General features: G+C 39.8%; 2 protein-coding genes across 8 annotated transcripts in view; one reads left to right on the top strand and one right to left on the bottom strand.

The window, feature by feature from the left end:
* The window catches only part of terb1 (telomere repeat binding bouquet formation protein 1), a 32474-nt gene extending 27629 nt beyond the window's left edge, over positions 1 to 4845 (top strand). For 5 of the 7 annotated variants that reach the window (XM_026311638.2, XM_026311633.1, XM_026311635.2 and 2 more), the window contains 10 exons: positions 56 to 126; positions 242 to 319; positions 660 to 893; positions 1695 to 1775; positions 1981 to 2046; positions 2148 to 2189; positions 3280 to 3359; positions 3882 to 3929; positions 4048 to 4203; positions 4303 to 4845. In XM_026311638.2, coding sequence (XP_026167423.1) covers positions 56 to 126; positions 242 to 319; positions 660 to 893; positions 1695 to 1775; positions 1981 to 2046; positions 2148 to 2189; positions 3280 to 3359; positions 3882 to 3929; positions 4048 to 4203; positions 4303 to 4335 — 889 coding nt within the window. In that variant the 3' untranslated portion in view covers positions 4336 to 4845. Of the gene's footprint in view, positions 1 to 55; positions 127 to 241; positions 320 to 659; positions 894 to 1694; positions 1776 to 1980; positions 2047 to 2147; positions 2190 to 3279; positions 3360 to 3881; positions 3930 to 4047; positions 4204 to 4302 lie in introns of those variants that run through there. The other 2 variants (XR_003295953.1, XM_026311637.1) reach the window with 2 other exon arrangements.
* A 5449-nt stretch (positions 4846 to 10294) lies between these two features.
* Positions 10295 to 12358, bottom strand: LOC113132411 (diacylglycerol kinase kappa-like). Its single transcript, XM_026310437.2, has 2 exons — positions 12165 to 12358; positions 10295 to 11406 (listed from the first exon to the last, which is right to left on the bottom strand). The coding sequence occupies exons 1-2, from the start codon at positions 12341 to 12343 to the stop codon at positions 10737 to 10739; spliced, it is 849 nt and encodes a 282-aa protein (XP_026166222.1). The 5' UTR covers positions 12344 to 12358; the 3' UTR covers positions 10295 to 10736.
* Positions 12359 to 24938: the final 12580 nt, after the last annotated feature.

Here is a 24938-nt window from a genome sequence, read left to right as displayed (position 1 = left end):
TGAATGCAAATGATTGCTTAATTACCTTCTTTTTTGTTTTTGTTGGTTTGTTTAGACAGTTATTTAAGCCTCCAGCACCAGTAATGCACAATGTACCTAAAGAAATTAAATGTACTACTGAAGAAGGTGAGAGAGACAACTTTGCACTATAAAAACTTTTTTCTTTCCCTTCATCTTTTTTTTTTTTTTTCAGTAAATGTTTGCACCACATTTTCTGCAAGTAATATGCTTTTATGTTTAGATTCGCAGGACTGTGATATGAATGTGATGGAGAAAATCCCAGCAGAGGATCAGTCACTCTCTCGTGGCCGGTGTGCAGGTAGGAGAACATTAGGCTGCCCATTAAGAAAAATGCTTTCCATGTTGTATTATCAAATGTCTGAGAATTCAGTTGTTTTAACAAATAGTAATGTAGTTTTTATATTCTAAAGTGTATCCTCAATTTATTGTTTATCATTTCTCTTAAGATAAACTGCAATAGGAGTAAGACACATTTAATCCTAATTAAATATTGATGCATACTGAAAAGCTTTGGACTGACCAAACTTTGGCCAGACAAACAATTATTACAACTATTGTATTTATACTACTGGGCTTTAAGGGGACATTGTAAAGTTAGTAATGAACCTTATGTTATTCCCCACGTGTCTTTCCTTCAGGCTGTGTGCTGCCTTTTGAGGAAATGACCAGTCGCACGTTTGCATGTCTTCAAACTTCCTGCCTTCACAGCTGTGACATGCACAAAGTTCTTCAGGAGGCCACAGAGCGATTCAGGACTCATCACGGCAACCTTCTGTTTAGAAGAGAATGCCAGAGCAACACTGTGAAGCTGGCAGCCCACAACTCTGACAGAGGTGCAGCAGCACAGTCACAAAGAAGCCACTGCTTAAGTGGTAAGAGGCTTCATCATTACAATTTTTCACAGTGAAACCACCTTATTAAAAGATATAGTTCCAGATTCTCAATCCAATTTGTGCGAAAGTGCAGTCAAGCCAAATTAATTGTTCCTTTGAAGTGAAAAAACATTATGAAATTGAATGTTGTTCTAACCTAGAGCAGTTTTTTGTTTTGATTTATTTCTGTCTGGGTACATCCCAAAATTGTAGCTAGGTTTCATATAATTTACTTATATTTTGGTTTAATGCAGATGTCAGTCTGGTTGCTAATGGACATATTAAATAGGAATTAATTTTTCAGCTACATTTTTCTTAAATCTTCCTGATATGGTCACCTCACAAAATTCTCTTATGGTTCCTCACAAGGAAAATATAATACATATATGTTAAAGCATGGGAGTAGTCAACATTTCAGACTTCACTTATATGCACTATGACGTAGCTACACTGAATTATGATTACTGTGCTGAACTCACATTTTATTGCTTGATACTAAAAAGGTTGTTTATAAGCTAGGCACATGTCGTTGGAACTGTGACTATATGCATTGATAAAACCTTTACAAATGATTATATGAGATTGTGTCTGGTGTTGATTATATGAGAGGACTTGTAATGTAAAAGAAAACATCACTCATTTATGTAGGTATATGCTGTTTTTTTTTAATGGAACAATCCATTTTATTTTTTTGTATTTTGTCTATTATTTCAAGCTGTTTCTTAAATATCCTTAGTAAGATACACACTGTCGTCTTTAACTACTGCTATTAAATATCTGATTTCTACTTTACTATAAAAGAGCTTTGCCTGACTCCTATAAATAAAGAAGAAGGGAAAGTCAAAAGTTCTTTGCCAGAGCATCACTGGAATAAACACAATGGTAAGAATTATACAACAGATTTATTTTGATATAGCTCTATAACACAAGACTAAAACTTGTGAATGGCTGTAGGGATAGAGCCTGCTTAGACTTTATAAATCAACAGTAAACTATAAACATTTTTAATACTTTATGAAAATACATAATCAAAAAATATGCATGACTATTAATTGTGTTATTTTGGGTTTTCTTCAAACTACCACAGGCATCACTTTGACTCCAATGCATAAAAGGGATAAAAAACAACCGTTCACCACCAATAACAAGACAAGTATGTACAGTATGTGAAAGCATTACAGCAACATATGATTAACTGTTGTCCATTCTATTTGTCATATTCAACAACACTGATTCTATTGCTCCTCCTCTCAGGTTTTGGCCTGACTCCCCTAAAAAGGCAACCTCTTCCTGCAGGTAAATATGTGCTCTCACATATGAATATTGGCAGTAAATTGCTTTAACTGTGTGTGAATGTTATGATTGCGAGCCTGTGGTGGGAACTCTTCTCTGCAGTGTGTTGGCAACAGAAAAACCAGAGAGAAGGAATGTTGAATAGCAGCCAGTGTTGTTGCAGCACAGCTGTGTTTCACACTCTGTGTGTGTGTGTGTGTGTGTGTGTGTGTGTGTGTGTGTGTGTGTGTGTGTGTGTGTGTGTGTGTGTGTGTGTGTGTGTGTGTGTGTGTGTACCGGTACTCATATTTCTACCGTTCTTAGGACTATTCTGAGCATAATTGCATCCAAATGAGGACATTTTGGCAAAGTTAGGAAATTTGGCAGTCCTAATGAATTGTCTGAGTGTCCTAATAAAGATAGAAATAAATGTGTGTGTAAGAGTGAGTGAGGAAGAGAAAGATTTAAAGGTTGGGTTCTAATGCTTTTATGTTAGTGACATTATAGTGAGACTGCGATTTTTACTGTGTTCCACATTGTAATTTTCTACGTTCTGTACTCTTTTACATTCGTGTACTATGTATTCAACGTATGTTGTGTGTTTTGTGGTTACATTTGCCATTCAACTTTTCTCACATTTTAATGCTTAGCCCATTCATATGTTTTTAGTCAGACTTTCTGTAGCCTAAAAGTTGCAGTATGGAAAAAGAGGCGCTGTGGTGAAGTCGTTCTGTGCTGTCAGTCTGTGATTTTGTGTTTTTATACACTTTAAGTCAAATGTCCAGTGCTTATGTTTTCTTCCACTGCACAGTAGACATTTTATTTCTCTTTCTACTTTTGCCTTTTTTCCTGTCTTTCTATTCTCCCCTACTTAACTTTTCTCTGTTAAATCTGTACTCTCCTGCTTCCTGTTGCCTGATCAGTCATTAGTGTTTTTACAACACCTGTATTTTGCCATACTGGGTGAGGTAATGCAATGAGGAGAGAATGAGGGAGAGAAGCCTGGGTCAGGTTGGTGTGGTTGTTGAGAAACAGAGTGAGTTTCAAAATCGGGGCTGCTGCACTCTTTTCCACACATACAGTACAAACACATAGAAAAATGTTTATGTTTCAGTTACAGAGAGAAGAGGAGAGAATAAAAGTGGTCATCGTGTTGATGATAAGCCTAAGACAAGCACACATTGCTGTTCCACTGTAAGAATTTAAAAGAATTTCACAAATTAATGTAGTTTAATTAATAATTATTTTGCTTTTAATTGCCATGTGTGGCTGTTTGCTGTGGTGCATTAAAGCAATCTCCAGCAAATCAATTCTAGACAATGGGACAAAGGAGACAAAATATTTTATTTGCCCATAATTGACCAAATTTAAAAAAAAAAAAAACTGGCTTTCAAATTACAGGGACGCTCCACATATGATACTATACATGAGTTACTGCTGCAGTGTTTCCACAAGTTAGTAAAATTGCATCCATTACCCAACCTGAAAACATACTGTTAAATCCATGTTTAAAGGATTGTCATGTTTTTAGTTTAACCAGCGAACAACAAAATGTTTTCTCTAGTTTTCAGAAAAGCAGATTTTTCTTTTAATTTCAGTGCAATATGATAATCAACAAAAATCTGTTTGCATAGCTCAAATGGGATGCTTGAGCAGATTATTTTAAATAGGAATAACCAATTCAAAAGGTGAATATTTTACTTTGCATGAACACAGTGTTGCAGTCAGATACCTGAAAGGCTGAACTGCACAGAGGAAGTACAGGTAATACACCTATTGATACACAGAGTAGTGCATGATTTGTCCCATAATCTATACTCTTCTGTCCATATCACAGATTGTAATCTCTTCTCAAAATTTTGTTTTTTCTTATTATTTTTAGAGACGGAGGAGGAAGGACTTCAGCCATGAGGAGGTTCATTACTTGCTGAGGGGTGTAAAGACATTTGGCTTCTCCTGGAACTCCATCTTATGGTCATATCCCTTCCAACCTGGACGAACCAATGTTGATTTAGCCAAGAAATACAGGCGACTAATGGTAATTAAAGAAAACCTTTCTTCTTTTTTTTTCTTAAAGATTACTGTGAAACTGTACCGAGATTTGATCCCTTACTTTCTTCCCTTGTTTTGCCTTCAGAAAGGTAAAGCTCAGGATGCTGGCTGTGCCTAGTCCGGAGATCCTGGAACAGCCCATTAATAATGGTCCTCTATAAATCCATTGCGTTGATTTATCTAAGCTTTTGTTGTTCCATCCAGTTCAGAATACTGCATTGATTGTAAAATGATTCAAAGCTGTATACACTCCATATAATATATTGAACTCTTATTTTGTATATTGCTTACATTGTTTTGAAAGCAGCTCCTGCAGTGTTTTTTGCTTTTTTTTGTGTTAGATATTATAGATATAGCTAATTGTTTTTGTTCTATATTAACACATGAAAATGTAAAATAAAGTTCAGAAAATTCTCTCAGCATTTTCTCAGTCAAATACATTTTTGATTTATGTAAAAAGGATTTCATTAACTTTTTAACTCATTTGCAGGTAGGCAAATGAGTTAAAAGAGTAGGCAAGAGTCTGCAGACACAATGTACTATACAGTGGGTACGGAAAGTATTCAGACCCCTTTAAATTTTTTAATTCAATTCAACTTTATTTGTATAGCGCCAAATCACTATACAAATCATCTCAAGGCACTTTACAAAAACTAAAACTAAAAACCCAACAATTCCCTTATGAGCAAGCACTTGGCGACAGTGGAGAGGAAAAAACTCCCTTTAACGGAAGAAAAAAACCTCCAGCAGAACCGGGCTCAGTTTGGGCGGCCATCTGCCTCGACCGGTTGGGGTGAGTGGATAGAGCAGAGAGAAAAGAACAGCAACAATAAACAACAAATAGACACTGCAAGTTGGTGGGGCCAGTAACTGCACATCAGCGATAAACAGCTCCAGGACCAGGGACACCTGCAGAAGGTACAGAGAGAGAGGGAGAGAGCACAAACTAGGGGAGAGAGAGAGAGCACAAGGTTAGTGACATTCAATGGTGGAATATACATGAGGTGGGAGGAGAGGAAGAAAGGGGAAAGAAAGGGAGTGTTAGGGTTAGGGTAGGGAGCTCAGTGCACCGATGGTCCTCGGGCAGTCTAGGCCTATAGCAGCATAACTAACTAAGGGATGGTTCAGGGTTGCCTGAAGCCAGCCCTAACTATATGCTTTGTCAAAGAGGAAGGTTTTAAGTCTAGCCTTAAAAGTACAGAGAGTGTCTGCCTCCTGAACCCAGGCTGAGAGCTGGTTCCACAGGAGAGGAGCTTGATAGCTAAAGGCTCTGCCTCCCATTCTGCTTTTGAGAACTCTGGGAACCACAAGTAGGCCTGCACTCTGAGAGCGAAGTGGTCTATTGAGATAATATGGTACTATGAGGTCTTTAAGGTATGAAGGAGCTTGATTATGAAGGGATTTGTATGTGAGAAGAAGGATTTTAAATTCTATATTTTACAGGGAGCCAATGAAGAGAAGCCAATATAGGAGAAATATGATCTCTCTTGCTAGTTCCTGTCAGGACTCTGGCTGCGGCATTCTGGATTAATTGGAGGCTTTTTATTAAGATATTAGGACATCCAGATAGTAATGAGTTACAGTAATCTAGCCTTGAGGAAACAAATGCATGGACTAGTTTTTCTGCATCATTTTGAGACAGGATGTTCCTAATTTTGGAAATGTTGCGCAGGTGAAAGAATGCAGTTCTAGAAATTTGTTTTATGTGTGAGTTAAAGGACATGTCCTGGTCAAAAATAACTCCAAGGTTTTTTACAGTAGTGCTGGAGGCCAGGGCTATGCCATCTAGAGTAGCTATAATTTTAGAAAAGTTATTTCTGAGATTTTTAGGCCCAAATATAATGACTTCTGTTTTCTCCGAGTTTAAAAGTAAAAAGTTACTGGTCATCCAGGCCTTTATGTCAGTTAGACAGGCTTGAAGTCTGGTTAACTGGTTTGTGCTAACAGGTTTAATAGATAGATATAACTGAGTGTCATCCGCATAGCAGTGGTAATTAATAGAGTGCTTCCTAATGATATATCCTAAAGGAAGCATGTACAGGGTGAACAGAATCGGTCCTAGCACGGAGCCTTGTGGAACTCCATAACTAACTTTTGTTCGTGTGGAAGGTTCATCATGGACATGAACAAACTGGAATCTGTCTGATAAATAGGATTGGAACCACTTTAACGCTGTTCCTCTGATACCAATCACATGCTCCAGTCTCTGTAATAAGATGTTGTGGTCAATGGTGTCGAATGCTGCACTAAGGTCTAGGAGGACAAGTATCGAAACAAGTCCATTATCTGAGGCTAAGAGAAGATCGTTGGTAACTTTCAACAGTGCTGTTTCTGTACTATGATGTGCTCTAAATCCTGATTGGAAATCTTCAAATAGTTCATTCCTGTGTAAGTGGTCTGATAGCTGCTTAGCAACAGCTTTTTCTAGGATTTTAGAAATAAATGGCAGGTTGGATATTGGTCTATAATTAGCCAAGACTCCTGGATCAAGACTAGGCTTTTTGAGTAAAGGTTTGATTACTGCAGTCTTAAAGGCCTGTGGTACGTAGCCTGATACTAGAAATAAATTTACCAAGTCCAATAAAGATGAGTTCATTAATGGCAGGGTGCCTTTAAGCAGTCTAGTCGGGATGGGGTCCAAGAGACACGTTGATGATTTCGATGAAGCAACTACTGATGTAAATTCAGACAGATCTATAGGAGAGAAGCAGTCTAAACATAACTGAGGTCCTACAGATGTATCAAGAGCTACTGTAGTAAAAGATTCATTTATTGCAGGTATAGGAAGCATCTGCTGAATTTTATCTCTAATAGTTATTTTATTTGTAAAGAAACTCATAAATTCATCACTGCTGAGAGCTAAGGGAACACTGGGCTCAACGGAGCTGTGACTTTTTGTCAGCCTGGCTACAGTGCTGAAAAGAAACCTGGGATTGTTCTTTTACTCTTTGTGTCATTGCAGCCATTTGCCAAAATCAAAAAAAGTTCATTTTATTTTTCATTAATGTACACTCAGCACCCCATCTTGACAGAAAAAAACAGAAATGTAGAAATCTTTACATATTTATTAAAAAAGAAAAACTGAAATATCACATGGTCATAAGTATTCAGCCCCTGTGCTCAGTATTGAGTAGAAGCACCCTTTTGAGCTAGTACAGCCATGAGTCTTCTTGGGAATGATGCAACAAGTGTTTCACACCTGGATTTGGGGATCCTCTGCCATTCTTCCTTGCAGATCCTCTCCAGTTCTGTCAGGTTGGATGGTGAACGTTGGTGGACAACCATTTTCAGGTCTCTCCAGAGATGCTCAATTGGGTTTAGGTCGGGGCTCTGGCTGGGCCTTTCAAGAACGGTCACAGAGTTGTTCCGAAGCCACTCCGTTGTTATTTTAGCTGTGTGCTTAGGGTCATTGTCCTGTTGAAACGTGAACCTTCGGCCCAGTCTGAGGTCCTGAGCACTCTGGTAGAGGTTTTCTTCCAAGATATCTCTGTACTTGGCCGCATTCATCTTTCCTTCAATTGCAACCAGTCGTCCTGTCCCTGCAGCTGAAAAACACCCCCACAACATGATGCTCCCACCACCATGTTTCACTGTAGGGATTGTATTGGGCAGGTGATGAGCAGTGCCTGGTTTTCTCCACACATACCGCTTAGAATTAACACCAAAAAGTTTAATCTTGGTCTCATCAGACCAGAGAATATTATTTCTCATAGTCTGGGAGTCCTTCATGTGTTTTTTGGCATACTCTATGCGGGCTTTCATGTGTCTTGCACTGAGGAGAGGCTTCCGTTGGGCCACTCTGCCATAAAGCCCCGACTGGTGGAGGGCTGCAGTGATAGTTGACTTTGTGGAACTTTCTCCCATTTCCATACTGCATCTCTGGAGCTCAGCCACAGTGATCTTTGGGTTCTTCTTTACCTCTCTCACCAAGGCTCTTCTCCCAAGATTGCTCAGTTTGACTGGACGGCCAGGTCTAGGAAGAGTTCTGGTCGTCCCAAACTTTTTACATTTGAGGATTATGGAGGCCACTGTGCTCTTAGGAACATTGAGTGCTGCAGAAATTCTTTTGTAACCTTGGCCAGATCTGAGCCTTGCCACAATTCTGTCTCTGAGCTCCTTGGGCAGTTCCTTCGACCTCATGATTCTCATTTGCTCTGACATGCACTGTGAGCTGTAAGGTCTTATATAGACAGGTGTGTGCCTTTCCTAATCAAGTCCAATCAGTTTAATTAAACACAGCTGGACTCCAATGAAGGAGCAGAACCATCTCAAGGAGGATCAGAAGAAATGGACAGCATGTGAGTTAAATATGAGTGTCACTGCAAAGGGTCTGAATACTTATGACCATGTGATATTTCAGTTTTTCTTTTTTAATAAATTTGCAAAAATGTCTACATTTCTGTTTTTTTCTGTCAAGATGGGGTGCTGAGTGTACATTAATGAGAAATAATATGAACTTTTTTGATTTTGGCAAATGGCAGCAATGACACAAAGAGTGAAAAATTTAAAGGGGTCTGAATACTTTCCGTACCCACTGTATGTTCATCCATCATCTATACCTGCTTATTCCTAACCTTTGGGCGAACGGCAGGGGTACACCCTGGACAGGTCACTGGTCCATCACAGGGCACTATATGTTCATAGTGTCACTTAAAGTAAACCAAACCAAAAAATCACTGTTGAATGAATGCAGATCTTGAGTGAATTATAGTGAATTATATCCTGTGCCTATCGGCCATTTTACCAAAGATTTGTTTTGTTGTAGCACCACCTTAATATGAATCACCGCACAATGTTTTGGCCTACCCTGAAAGTCTTTGGCATCCGTTTACACCAGTACAGCAGTTTTTTTAAAGTCCAGACGTTTTGTTTATTGAACTCAAAGCCTCTGGAATGACAAGAATTACAAATAGAACAAATCATGCTTTTTATCTGTTTTCAGATTTTACATCAAGAAGCAGCTCGGTGTGCTAACTGTACTAAAAGAGCTTGACTGAGATTGCTAGTAAAGGAGTGCCTCTTCCTGCCCATAGGGATTCAACAGTGTGTTGCCACACTGGGGCATAGTCTGTAGAGGTTAGGTGTGACTGGACAAAACAAGTTGTTTATTGGAAGCAGGAGGATTATAGATTGTAGAACTGGTGTAGATATCATGATGTTCTAATACAGAGTAAATAGTCTTTTGGAAAAGCTAGTTAGATGGAGTATCTACTTGTACATCTTGATGACATTGAAAAGTAGCACTTCCTACATTATGTAGTATCTCTGTCCAATTGGCAAAATGAGTAGATATTTTTCCAGATGTTGTGATAATAATGCAGGGAAGACGGGGGCAGTTTGGTGGGAGAGGCATGTGCGGAGCAGATTTCTCATCGACTGAAATGCAGTCTCACTGAAGACTTTTGACCCAGGCCCCGAAAGCCTCCTTCCTCTGGAAAGAATGTGGCCTCATCTGTCCCTCCTCCTCTCTCCCCTCTCATCTTCTCTCCCATGAGACTGGGAGAAGGCGCTCTCTTTCTTATACAGTCTTTGCAGTATTGGCTTGAAAATTGATTTTCATTTGTATAATGCGTGTACTAGAACATGCTCTGTAATGGGGAAGACTCCATTCGGTCCACTGATGGGACAAGCTGATATGCTTTAAATCTGGACTTTTATGGTCAGTTAATGACATTTCCATTCTCCACACTTAAATGTGTAAGAATGTTTCTTATCATAAAAAGCAGGGAGCATGACCATAAAACATGGAATAATAGTTTTATTTTCACAAGCAAGCTGCTACTTTTGCAGCAAAAAAAAAAAAAAAATCACTTTATATTGAAAATACAAGAAGTTGTTTATTCTTAGATGATTAGACATTCCAAACAGGTTTTATGTTAAGGCATAAATGTTTGTTTATATTAATTTTTCACTATTCTGCTGGTATACAGTGATGTTTTTATGTAGTGTGTCTATATTTGGTTGCATTGCTACTGTCCCTTTCCTGTCCTTATGCATCACCTCACATATGCATATGAGAATACCTTTTACTTTTCCCTTTCTACTAAATCAACATGAATTTTTTTTTTTTTGTTTGTTTATAGCATTGGTACCTTTTTCTTCAAGTCCATACAAGGACTATGTTCAAATTCTTGCTTGGTGCATTTGCATAGAGGAAGATCTCTATTGTCCAACAGTAAATGTATAATTACACACATATGTTTGCTCCAGAAGCACATATGATTCATTTTGAAAGCTGTCACTTAAGTAAGAAAAAAACCTAATTGTGACTATCAGAAGTCATGTTAAGATGGTTTTATACAATAATATTTATTTGTCTTCAGTAGATTAACATCAGCTCAGTGGATGTGCTTATGTCTGTAATTGGAGTGTCATCAGGGATCTTGGCATCACTGAAAATTAGGTCAGTGACAAGGTAATTTCCTTTCAGCTCCAAGTTCTTCATGAGCCCATCGATCCTTCCTCATTGATGTCACTCTCAAGCTGTTCCAGATTTTCTGTAGCTTCTATCGGCTTTTCCTAAGGTGTTGGCTTTTCTGGCTCAGTCTTGGAAATCTCAGCAGCTTTAGCACTGTCTTGGCATGTCTTGGTCACCGGAGTCTCTGAGGGCTCCCCTGCATTAACTGGGGTGGGAATGGGAGCTGGGGAGGGAGGAGTATTGACAGGTTTGGGAGTTACATCAGGGAAACCCTTGTTTCCCAAAACGGGTAAAGAAAACACTGGTTCGAGCAGAGACTGTTGGATAAGCATGTCTGTCTGCTGCTCCAGAGCTTCAACTGAGTCTAGCACTTGCTCAGAGCTGGGCTCAGAAATTTCCTCAGTTTCTGACTCCAGATTTGAGGTGACTTCTGGTTCTTGGCCTGGTTCTGGAACAGGCTTAGCTTCGGAAGCAGGTTCTGAGTTTGTGGGTGGCTTGCTCACTGAGGTCAGAACCTCAGGTTGGACTGGCTCTGGTTCAGCATAATTCTGTGTGACTCTTTTGGCACCATCCTTTAACTCTAATGTGCATTCTTCAGAGGGTAAACATGGCACTTCTGTGATTGACTCCCCCACCTCTGCATGTAGACACACTATCTCAACATTCTCCTGAGTCTGTGCTATCCCAGACTCTTCTCCAGTCTTCTGTTCAGTTTCATCGCTGTTGGCAGGGGCGTCTTGCTTTCTGCTGACCTTGTTTCCCATGATGAGCCTGAAGAGAAGTGCAGAATGACAATAAAATGGTTTTAAATAAGTAAATGTGAAAATCAATTCTGGAACAGTTGTTAGAAGCAAATTATTTTTTTAAGCAGGATGTTGAATAAAACTCTTGTGGTTGTAGCATCATATGTGAAATTGGAGCTGTTTTTCATAAATATGCCATTGTTCAAGAATATAAAATGACAAACTTTAAAGTTGTTAAAAATACTTATAGTGTTCTAGTTTTTCAGTTTTGGTAATGTTGTCCTTTGCTCTTCCCATGTACAGCATGATCTATGCAGCGTGGGAATTTGACTGTCTGCATAATGAATGTTTTTGGGATGCCAAAGGTTAAGTTACTTCTTTCTTGCTCTGCCTGCCTACTGTCAGGTCTTAATTTTACAAAAAGTAGATTCGGGACACGTTTAGACATGTGCACTGAAATTTCCTGTTCCTTAATATCACTTAACAGCCCCTGAAAAGAGTTTATGGTTATGGTTTCCCTTTATTTCTGTTTTCTTTTTATTCTGTAAACCATCCACACCTTGTTCCAATTGGGCTGACAGAGACATGGATCCCTACGCACATTACGTTCAACCAGTTTTAACAACATGACAGGTTATCCGATGAAAATATTATACACAAACGTTATCCCCGCGACAATCGCTAAATATTGCTGGTCAGTGGGGAAACAGTGTTGCAGATGGATGAACAGACTAGAGCAGTAAAAACAGCTCACACTCATAGAACCGTCAGCAGCATGTAACCAACCTTTCGAAGCTCTTTGCGTTGCAGTAAAAGTGGATAAAGTTGTAGATGATTTCGACTTGGAGAAGTCCGCACCAGTACGGAGCTCTGCAGCGTGCGCGTTCATGGTCTGTGAACGGCGCCACCTCCAGCCCCAGCCTAGACCACAACACCTCCCGAGCTAGACAGACCTCTTTCGTCATATCAAGAAGTAAACAATGCAAACTACACCGCTGTATTTATGTAGTTAAAATTAATATCCAGCTGTGACTATTAAATACAAAACCAGCCACACCTAAGTTTCAAAGTCAACACTCATTTATCAGGGTGTCCTCGGATCCTTAAAAAGTCTTAAATTTCATATTATAAAACTAAGGCCCTAATTAGCATTAAAATGTCTTAAATTCGCGTTTCAAATGTCTTAAAATGAAATCTAACAGACCCCTTTAAGATTTTATTTTCATCTTGAAATCAGTTTGAAATCCTTTCGAGTATTTTTTACGCAGAACGAAATAGGCGGAACAACTAAAATACGCGTTTGAGGGGAGTTTATTTAACACATGCTTTCCGGCAGCTGCGTGAACCGTGGGAAAGTTTTTAGTCTTTTACCATGGGTAAATGTAAATTTAATGACAGTTGGTTACAAAACCCTAATTTTGCGCCGTGGTTAAGTCCCGTTAGTGGCAACGTGTTCGAGGTCCGGTGCAGGCTGTGCAAAAAAATGTAAAACTCAGAACAATGGGTATGAAAGCTTTGGAGACCCACATGCGGTGTGAATAAGACAAAGCGGCTGCAGAAACATGCCCGAAAACACCTGGCATTTTATTTTTGTTTTACTCAATAAATCAAAAGGTGTGTAAACACTTTATATCAATAAACAGTGTGTTATGGGAATTGGTTGTATTGTGGGATGTTTTATTTTATTTCTACAAAATTGGTCTTAAATTTCATTCAGCGTGGTATTAAAAAGGTCTTAAAAAGTCTTAAATCTAGTTCTTAGAAACCTGCAGATACCCTGATTTATGTTAAGTTCACCATGGTCATGATGGTCAACTGATCTACTTACTGTATGTTAAATATTAAACTTCTGATGTAGCACAATTGTGATAAGCTAAGAAACTGGCAACCATCTGATGCAAGGCTAAAACGTTGAATTTATAGGCAATTTTCTAAGTTAAATTCTTGTTTTTTGCAGTATATGCTAACAAACATAGTTATGGTTGTATTTACAATATAACCTCTACAGGTCAATATTACATCTAGGTAAGGCAAGTTTATTTGTATAGCACAATTCATACACAGAGTAATTCAAAGTGCTTTAAAGAAATAAAAGATAAGAGTACATATGCAAAAATCAAAACAGGGGACAGCAATTAGTAAAAAATGAACTTGAAATAAAATTAAGGAGAATGAGTGCAGATAAAACATCTTAGATCAAACAGTTTCAGTTCTCATATGCTGTGCTAAAAAGTTTTTAGCTTGGACTTGAACATTGGCAGAGATGAGGCTTGTCTAACATCATCAGGAAGACTATTTCAGATTTTAGCTCCATAAAACTGAAATGCTGCTTCTCCATGTCTACAAATCTACAGGTCAAAGGTCCTAATCAGACTTGAGCCGTGGCTGTTTTCTCTGTGAAGGAATTTCCACTCTGGATATTCATGTTTCAGTGACATTTCAGTCTCCTGGGTCAAGGCTTCATCAGCCACTTTCACTTTTGTCTAAGGCCAAAATATGCTGAATATACTACTGGTGCTACCCTGAGACAAAAATTAACAGCTTCATGCCTCAGCTATACAACAAAGTCTGAAGTACACTGAGCATGTCTCTCTACCACTAAACATCTGTGGTGATGTAATGAAACTTTACAACAGTCGGTTTGTTTCACATGCAGCATCAAAGGGGTCCAGGGTTTCAGGCTAAAACTGTCAGCAAAATGTTCATATTTAAGAATCGAGTCTTAAATCAAGATGATGTGCATGGGATTTATGAAGCCACACTGTGTACTTGTTTCAATGCAGATGTCATGCTGATGTCAGTGTTTATTAATGTCATGTCATGTAATGTAATACTATTTTCTATGTATCTGTGGCAAATTTTACATCCCACGGACATCAGCACTGCACTCTGTCAAGTTTTTCCACCACAGAAAACTTCTCTCTTGAGAAGAATGAGAACCAAATTACAATTTCATAAGACAGTCCAATCATTGCTTTTGAAGAAGCACAACTACAAACTTCATAATGCTACAGAGATAAGTGCACAAATTTCAGTAACATTCAAGTCATCGGGTGAAAAAAATTTCCCGCACAAGCCGTAAGGCATTATCATCACCTACTGCAGTTGTTGGCATCTGTGAACACTCCTCCGCTTTCTCAGTCTCCAGTTCCATGTTCATGAGACGGCTTTGGTCCTGAACTCGTTCTGACCTCTCAGACTGAGGTCCTTTATGCTGCAGGCACCCAGTATAGGGCAACGTTTCCACCTCTGTAATGTCCAGGTCTGCTTCTGAAACATAAGTGCTCTCTTGAGCATCACTGCAGTCTGAGGCCTCCTCCTCTAAAGCCTCAGTCTCTGGCTTTGTTTTTGTTGCTGCAGAAACAGGCTTCTCCTTAGGCTTCACAGTGGCGTCTCGTGCCTCGGCCTCGTCCTGTGTGGGCAGGGAAGCACTCATGATTCACACAAAAACTTTAAATGTCTTACATCCACTTGATAAAATGGTGAAAAATGAAGTATATAGTACTTTTTATTATTGCAGGTTTATATTAGGTTTATATAGGTTACTATGAGTGAACAAAAATGTTTTGTATACAGTTATCAATATAAATATTTGTTTTATAACATAGTTTATTGTTTTATTTTTGTAGTTAATCCATTCACACATTGATTTATTCTTAAATCTGTATACCCTGTATTATTATTATTGTTGCTGTTGCTGTTGCTGTTGCTGTTGTGTTACCACCAAAAAACTGTTTTTTGCAGTTTTTCCGGTGTGGATCAATGAGGAGCAGAGAAAGCAGCACCACCTTCTGGTCAGTCAGCGCAGCCACATTCTCGGAGGAACCAAGAAGCGAAGCAGCAGTTTCTACCAGCTCTTTCTCGTTCATACAGTAGAAAACGACCCTGGAAACAAACAAATATAAAACAAAAAGACTTTCACGGTCTTTAACTGAAGCTTGAAGCCCGGACGTCACGTTGTTCAGTCAGTTACCTCCGTTTCTTTCGCGGCTCCTTTTCTTTCTTCTCTGTTTTTTCCATCCACGGCGGCAGCGCCCGGTGTCCGCCGCACATGCTCACGTTCATTTGCGCATCTACACTTGCAAACTAATGTTTACTAATATATACCAAGGTTGTGTTAGCCACCGTTTAGTGAATGAAGTGCACAGGCTGTTTTTACACACGTATCTTTACGTACAGTCTGCGTTAGTGACGTCTGGATGACGTACTTATAGGCCAACCTGGAAGTTAGTATCGGTCTTATTTTCTGTTCTACATTATAATACAAGTAAATAATCCATCAACAGCCAAGTAAAGCACAAATAAGAATAAAAGATAAAATAAATAAAAAACAGGAAATCAATCTGATCTAGTAAGGTTGGTAACAAAGGCAGAGCTTACTCTACATTCCTGGAATATCTTTTCAGAATAAAAGTCGTTTGTTTACATGAACAGAATATGCGCTCAGTTGTTTCTCCTCAGAGCAACAAAAACTACAAGGTAAAACCTCTGTTTTTAATCTCTGCTATAGCTCTGCAATGCACTAATTATGTTTTCTTATTTTTTATGTATTGACCTTGTTGTCACGCCTTTGCTCATTCAGGTGTAATTAATTTATTTTAAAATTTGGTAGAGATCAGAATGAATCCTGCAGTTTTTATAAGAGGTTGGCTGGGTACAATAGATTTAGTCAAATTCACGACATAAACTGCTATTAAATGACTATTATATTTTTATCCGAATCTTCAAAAATAGTAATAACCGTATTATTCCACAAGGCGGGGCTGTAGGATGACAAGTTCAGATAGTGAAGTCCTTGCTTATAAAATTTTGTTTCAAGGGAAGTTTTGAGATTTCACAGTCACATTTTGTAAGTACTTCTTGCCCTCCCACTTTTTCAAATAGACAGAACCAGATGAGCCTTATTGAGATAAGCAACCAGTTTAATAGTTTAATATATTTAATATACAATTGTATTAAAGTGTCTGTGCTGCTTTCAGACCACACCTTTTATAGCCCCTTAGTAGTTTTTTTTTTTTTTTTTTTTAATGTAATGGCATTTATTCTTCTTCAGAAAAAGAATTATTGCCTTATATTACTGATGTGCAGTTACTGGTCCCACCAACCTGCAGTGTCTATTTGTTGTTTATTGTTGCTGTTCTTTTCTCTCTCCTCTATCCACTCACCCCAACCGGTCGAGGCAGATGGCCGCCCAAACTGAGCCTGGTTCTGCTGGAGGTTTTTTCTTCCGTTAAAGGGAGTTTTTCCTCTCCACTGTCGCCAAGTGCTTGTTCAAAGGGATTTGTTGGGTTTTTTGTTTTTGTAAAGTGTCTTGAGATGATTTGTACTGAGATTTGGCACTATACAAATAAATTGAATTGAATTGAGTTGAATTGAAATATACTGTATGTCTAGCAGAATTCACAGCTTTAGTTTTTTGAGAGATGTAAGGAGACTGACATGAATGATAATAATAGTTATTTTGTTTTATTTTAAATGACAATATCAATCAAAAACATATATGCATCTGCAGATGCAGACTTTGATACAACTTCAAGTAAAATCTTTCACATTTTACACGTTGCACCTGTAAGTGAAAGCATGTGGACTTATGTATATTGTCTTTGAGCTGGAATAAGGTTGAGGAGCGAGCAACGTCCCAAGAACCTAAATAAAAGAAGGCAGAAGTATCAGACATCACAGTGCCTTCAGGAGAGACTCATCATACATTGCTTGATTGCTATTACTGTGTGTAGTAACAATGAATATCCATTGAGGGCATGACATTATTCTAGTGAAGCCAAATATCAGGTTCAGGCTACTTTATTTATACCAAAGGTAGATTTGTTAAATATTTACCAGAATAACAAAGATGTGCAGTTTGGTGAAGACATGTGAACACACACTCTTATAGTCTTTAGCGCCACTTAGTGGACAACTATAATAAAGGTTTTTCTATTGTCCGTGCTACAAAATGAGTAAAACATTGTTTTGAACATCATGATGTTACATTAAACAGTTTATTTCTCTGTTTCATCCCATCCCTACTCATTTCCATCTCCTACAAATGTACCAGTGTTTGCGTGCACACACACACACACACATTCACATATAGCAGGCTTTGTTAAACTCAAGCACTCTTGTAGTCTGCTGTGTAACACAGTTGCAAAGTCTCATATCTTGGATTTCTTGGTGCCTCAGTTCATTCACAATTGCTGTTGCATATGTTCTTTTTAATATCATTCTTTGGTAGTTCCTTGCTTCATCACACTTGGATTAATCTGCTGTGTATCTTCGCAAAATAAAGTAAAGTACATTAGTAAAGTAATAATCCCATAAAAAATACACTTGCTTTGTTTTATCAGCACCATATTTTTACAACACATGGTCATTCTGTGTGTCATGTGTGGGCATGGGGAAGCTGAGGTCTTCTAACCTTTCTTCTTCTATTTACTGGTTGGTGGCAGATAATACATGTTGTCCATTTTTGTGACACTTCTCCATCATCATGTCATCATCTCTGATGTTCAAAACAAGCTTGTGTGTCAGACTCTCACTTTCTGTCACTTTCCACAGCTGCCTTATTTCCCTCAGGCTTCTTAATTATGTCTCTAAAGCCCCTTCCTACAAGTGCTTAGGCTTAGGCTTTGTATATTTGACTAAATTAAAAAGTGTGGAAAAGGAAAAAAATTTCAAGGCAAAGAGCATGTTAACAGCCAGATGCACACACAATGTCATTTTCCTTAAAGCTTCAAATTTTGGGGCATTTAAGGAATGGACTTAAGAAATCAGAGGTCTAGACAGTATCAAGTGGAAAACAAAACTTAAAATCTGCCACCATATTATAAGGATCTACAGCAAATAATACTGATGAGAAGGGCTTTTTAAAAATATCTATAATATTGACCTACATTATATCTTATTTCTTTATGTAATGTCCATATATGATAAACATCCCAACAGCCATAAATTAATAATTATTAGGCAAATCTATTTTTTTTTAAAAATGTTTTTAAATGCAGCCACAGCATTACGGTACAGAAACCCAAATAAATAAAAATCTATTTATAACTCAGCATCATCATTATTTAAGTGCCATCATTGAAAAAATAATATAATTGATTATGAAAAGGATGTGAATTTTGGAAAATCATTGAGGAGCCTAAAGTGGCATTGGATTCATCCACCTCCAGGCTTGCTGCCACATCCACAAATCAGGCCATGCTAAGAAGATTTCTGTTTGCTAATGGAGTAAAGCTTGTCACTGCTTTACTTGCCTGGTGAATTTATGGGTCAGACATGGCCAGAATGTCTGCTAAACTTACTGACATGGCAGCATCAGTCCTGTGGCTTTGTTTAACATTGCTCTGATGTTGATGTCAGGATGAATCTTTTTTGAAACTTTGCAACGAATATTGTAATGTAGCTATTTTTTTCCTACATTATATCATCTGATAACATGTAATATTTAATAGTACTGTGCTGCAGATTTTGGCTTGTTCTAAAGATGAGAACCTACCGTGTCAAAAAAAGTAACCAAATTGAAATAGACATAAATGTTTTGATCAGGAAACTTCAATGAGCAATTTTTCCCCTCATCTTAATCACATCCCTCTTGTTTTTCACGTCCTCCGTTTCACGTTATTCTTACTCTGAGGGCACTCATGGGTGAGAAGAGACTAATCTTCTAGTTGTCTTCCTAGGCTTAACCCTGCTTTGAGTAAAGGTCATTGCCATTGGCCATCTGTCCCAGAAACGCTTTTTGTGATTGGCCATATGGCGTTAGAAAGCAAGATTTAGGAAGACTACGATGTTTAAACTGAATGATGTGATGATTATTTCCACTGGTCATAAAGGCAATGATGTTATCCAGAACCATATTAGTGTGAATGTGTATATTCTTAAATGAAGACTGTACAGTGACTTAAAGTAAAATCTTCATATATTTCATGTGTTGCGACACAGAATCGACTTCAAATGACAGAGGTACATACACAGTAGAGTATGTGAGAGGAAAAACAATGTAAAAAAACACAACTTCCAGTACGTAAGATGTTTTAGGAAGGTATGTTTGACACAGGAATGTTGGCCATAGCAAAATGTAAGTCCAGGTCTAAATGGGTTGAAACGTCTTTATGTCTGCAGCCATGTAGAAACAAAACAGGCAATAAATGTGGTTAAAGGGGAAAACCTATGTTATGAAGTGATGTTTTTCTGTTACTAAAATGATCACCATGTATGACATGGTAGAGGCCATTTCTTGCATTTGACCTGACTATTAGAAAATCTGAGACAATGGGGAAACAAGTTCTACCAGTGTGAGCAATGCAGCCATAAGTCAGCTCATCAAGATCCTACAAATGCCCTCTCCTTACCCATAGAGTGTTTGCCAAAAATCTTTCAGTGACAGTGTGCCTTTATTCATGGTTTTGCTTCATATCTTTGAAAACAAAGATGCCCCAAGTAGCAAATTCCCAGATGGCATTTTCTGAATAACGAAATAGCTTATTCATTTCCCCTCATTCATTTACACTTGTTTAGGATTAGTTTAGGTTAGTTCTCAGAAGTAACAAAATACTAGAAGAAGAAATCAGAGAGTAAAAAGGTGAAGAGAGTGAATGATCTATTTGCATGACACTAAAAGTTTGTACTAAAGGCAAATTAGAAAAGTTTTCTGAGAAACTGTGTATGTGTGTATACATGTCCCTCTGTGGTTGTCAGGAGTCATTTTAGTTCAGTAGGCCTAGTGCTGTTGTGAGGATATTTTGGCTGCTCCTTACAATGTGAAAGGGGTGTTTGAGGGTCTTAGGTGAGGGTTAGAGCTCCAGCTAAAACAGTTAGTAGCCAACCAAACCAACAGTATCTTGGATCTTACATGTTGATTTGACATGTCATGTGCTGTTTTTCAGAGATTTGTGTCGTCTTCCTTTGTTTCCTTTCTTCATCTAATCTGTTGTCATATGGACCAGACATAAGAATGGAGTTTAGCATTAGCTGTTCCTGCTGCATGATATCACATATGTCTAAATCTGTCTAGAAATAGGATATTTGTGTTTAACCTCAGTGGCTGGCTCTCCTGAGACATGCTGGCTTTGAACCTTAAGCTGACTATTATGTAAGGAATCATCTATGGGGATGATTAAATTTCAAGTAATTTTTGTGTAGATGATGTTTGATGAGCAGATTTTAAGTTGGAAAAGGAAAATGTAAGTTATGTTTTAGGTATCTTGAAGACAAGGTATTATTTTGCTAGATGACATTGTGTGTTTGTGTCCTCAGATGAATGAAGGATTTCACACGGTGAACATGAACATAAGTGATTAGTTGTAACATAAAATGCCCATGACATGAGCAAAGGCAATAAACTACACTAAAGTGTGTGTGAGACTTAAAAAAAATCATCGTGATGATAAATGAGAAGTTGGTGGGACACAACAATTTGTTCCACCCTATTAAAGTGCTTCCTCATCAACAGTAATAGGCCAAATCCACAGGGATTTCCTGCCAATCAAAGGCTCATGGTGGTATCTTAATGACTTTTCCTCAGAAGCTGATAAAAGTGCTTTTCGTCAATCTGTTGTTTTTTACTGCAGCGGGCAGATCAAGCATCAGTGGCATGGATTCAAAGCACGTCCAGATAGCGTATTACTGTGTGCTTGGCAACAGTTGAAGAGCTACTGGGACCTCTTGACCCCATTGTTACATGTTGAACTGCATGAAACCTCTGGCTATGTAATCCCTGACCATAAAGTTCACAGTTTCATTAAAAGCTCACTGTTCTTTTTAAAACTACAAAATTATTTTCAATACGAGACACAAGCGTGCAGACGGGACAGGCATGTGTTCCTTTACAGTAAGGAAATAAAGAAATAAAAGAAAATATAACCGCAAGCGGCGATAAGCGGCCCTCGCCTCGAGCACACCGCGTCCCCCAGCGAACCGCCTCCATGAACGAACCGCCTCCACGAACGAACCGCCTCCCCCTGAACGGACCATCCCCCTGAGGAGACCACCTCCCCCTGAGGAGACCACCTCCCCCTCCAGCTTCTTTGCGCCCCCGCTGAATTGGAAAGCCTCCGCGAGCACCCCCGCCCTCTGAATTGATTAGCCCCCAATAATTGGCTCTCCAAGGCAAAAGCGTGGAAAATAGAGCATGACTCTCATTGGCTTTTTTGCTCAGAATGCCCTAAAGGATTTGTGTGCAAAATGTGGTCCATTTCTGACAAACTAAATTTTGGTTCTCCATTCACATTTTTGCAAATTTTCAAATTGTTATACAGGGGGCGCTATAGCGCCGATTGTGATTTTGTTCAATCACCTGGATTCAGGCCCCCGGGGTCTAAAATTCATCAATTGGTCAGATTCAAATCCGAAAATGCGTGTGCTATTTATCACACCTCGAAAGTACCAAAAACGTACGTCAACTGGGCGGCTCCGCCAAAGGAAAACCGTAAAAATTAATTACGAAATTTGGATAACTTTAGTCGCCCCTCTTGTGTAGATGAGACTGACCAAGAATGAGCTCATTCGGTCAAAAGCCCAAGGAGTTCGCTCAAGTTCGAGGTGAGCAAAAACACAGCGAACTCAATGACCTCAAGATAAACTGCCAACTGGTGGACTTCCTGTTGATCATATGACCTCGACATGATAAGCTTTTTTTTCTTGGCCTGACATGAAGAGTAAACATGCCAATTTTGGTGGCTCTGCGATGAAAAAAATTTAGATGGCCTCCCATTGGCGTAATGTATTTTCACCTTTGTCGGGGGCGCTGAAGAGCCATTCTTCTGAGGTCGTTTATGAAACCTATAAAATATCAAATTTTCACGCGATTCTTATTTTGGGGCAAATTTTGGTGAGTTTTCACACGTTCAAGGGGTCAAATTTGAGGTTTTTACGGCAGAAGAAGAAAAATAAAAATAATATTTCTAATGATTTCTAATGATTTCCTCTTGCCATTTCCTCTTGCGCCCGACAACTGCATCATATACATTTTCCGAAAGCTCTCGCGCATTGCCACGTCATGGTGGGGTGTCGGTCAACGCTAGGTGATACCTAAAGCCCCCCCCCCCTTGCACAGTGAGCAATAATAGTTCCTGCGCTGGGACCTTCGGTCTCTGCTCGGGCCTAAAAATGAAGGGAGTGGAAGATGGTTTCACCCAACAATGTCAGCGGGTTCGCTCAGCTGTAGAGTCTGCCTAATTAAAGATGTTAATTTCATCCTTAGGTGAACACTATTAAGCACAATCACTTGCCTGGTTGGGACTCCAATCAAAATGCTAATTACAATCCTGACCCTGCAAATGAAAGGTTTCAGATTCGTTATCCTCCTTTAGTTTGTATTTTCTCCCTCAGCATTATTTTTAGTGGTTATAAATGTGTGTGTGTGCAGAAGAAGCTACAAAAAAGTGTGTCAGTGAGATTGTATCACATGATCTTCATCAGCAGTTGAAATTTGCCCTGTTTTTTGCCCATGTTCAAATTTCCAATTTTTGAGCGTTTTTAAGTTTCCCTGTCCCTCTGTATAAACTGAGCATTAATTCTTGACCTTGGATGTTGTCAGAATGGCCTCACCACAAACTCCATCAGTAGCTACTGCCGAGCTTTTGACTAATATGGGATGGCAGATATGTGGATGAGATCCGCCCCGAGTATTTCAAGTCTCTGGATGTTGTTGGGCTGTCATGGCTGATACGCCTGTGCAACATTGCGTGGCATTCAGGGACAGTACCCCTGGATTGGCAGACCGGGGTGGTGGTTCCTCTTTTTAAGAAAGGGGACCGGAGGGTGTGTTCCAACTACAGAGGGATCACACTCCTCAGCCTCCCGAGGAAGGTCTATGCCAGGGTGCTGGAGAGGAGGATCCGGCCGGTGGTCGAACCTCGGATTCAGGAGGAACAATGCGGTTTCCGTCCCGGTTGTGGAACACTGGACCAGCTCTATACCCGCTCAAGGGTGCTCAAGGGTGCTCAAGGGTGCTCAAGGGCTCATGGGAGTTTGCCCGACCAGTTCACATGTGCTTTGTGGACTTGGAGAAGGCATTCGACTGGGTCCCTCGCAACATCCAGTGGGAGGTGCTCCAGGAGTATGGGGTCCGGGGCCCTTTGCTGAGGGCTATCTGTCTCTGTACAAATGGAGCAGGAGCTTGGTTCGCATTGTAGTAAGTCAGACCTGTTCCCAGTGCACGTTGGACTCCGGCAGGGCTGCCCTTTGTCACCAGTTATTACTTTTATGGACAGAATTTCTAGGCACAGCCAGGGGCTGGAGGGAGTCCAGTTCGGGGACCACAGGATCTCATCTCTGCTTTTTGCAGATGATGTTGTCCTGTTGGCTCCATCGAGCCAGGATCTCCAGCGTGCGCTGGGGTGGTTTGCAACCGAGTGTGAAGCGGCTGGGATGAGAATCAGCACCTCCAAGTCTGAGGTCATGGTACCCAACCGGAAAAAGGTGGTTTGCCATCTCCAGGCCAGGGGAGAGATCCTGCCTCAGGTCGAGGAATTTAAATATCTCGGGGTGAGGGAAGGACGGAACGTGAGATTGACAGACGGATCAGGGCATCGGCAGCAGTAATGCGGTCGGTGTACCAGTCCGTTGTGGTGAAGAAGGAGCTAAGCCGGAAGGCGAAGCTCTAGATTTACTGGTCAGAATACGGTCCTACTCTCATCTATGGTCATGAGCTTTGGGTCATGACCGAAAGGACAAGATCTCGTATGCAAGCGGCTGAAATGAGCTTCCTCTGCAGGGTGGCCGGGCGCTCCCTTAGAGATAGGGTGAGGAGCTCGGTCACCCAGGAGGAGCTCGGAGTAGAGCCGCTCCTCCTCCACATCGAGATGAGTCAGTTGAGGTGGCTCAGGCATCTGTTTCGGATGCCTCCTGGGGGCCTCCCTGGGGAGGTGTTCCGGGCATGTCCCACCGGGAGGAGGCCCCGGGGAAGACCCAGGACATGCTGGTGGGACTATGTCTCCCGGCTGGCCTCGGAACGCCTCGGTGTCCCCCTGGAAGAGCTGAAGGAAGTGTCCAGGGAAAAGGAAGTCTGGTCCCGGACCCAGTCCCGGATAAGTGAAAGAAGATGGATGGATGGATGGGATGGCAGCCAGATATGATTGTTTTGCCAAAAGAAAGTGTAATAGTTTCTATTGCATTACAGTAGGAACAAAACATGTAAAGTACGAAACAACCAGGCCAGACATTGTTAAGCAAATCATTTTTGTTGGAAACATCACATTCATAGCATATAACGCCCTTTTCATCAGCCTGCTGAATAACTCTCACAGAGAGAGCCCACACATTGACCATTGACTTTGCATTTTATACAGGGCTGCATTAATATGCACAGTGGACACAAAACCTTGAAGGACACCTCAGCTTTGATCCCCGTCTATGTCGAAACCCCTATGACCACTGCTCTCTAGGTCCTTGACTGTCTCAGGAGAGACACCAGCCTGGTTACCATAGAAACAGATAGCAGCAGATTTATTTTAATTCCTTTGATGTGCAGTAAACAAATGTGCACAAGTATCTGTTTGTCAGTTTGCATTTGTGTTTACAAGTGACTGTGTGAGTGGCACACAGGGCTCTCAGTGA

Source organism: Mastacembelus armatus, chromosome 6, assembly GCF_900324485.2.
Source record: "Mastacembelus armatus chromosome 6, fMasArm1.2, whole genome shotgun sequence".
Classification (NCBI taxonomy): domain Eukaryota; kingdom Metazoa; phylum Chordata; class Actinopteri; order Synbranchiformes; family Mastacembelidae; genus Mastacembelus; species Mastacembelus armatus.
Note: the sequence above shows the minus strand (reverse complement) of the source record. Positions and strands in the feature narration are given on the sequence as shown.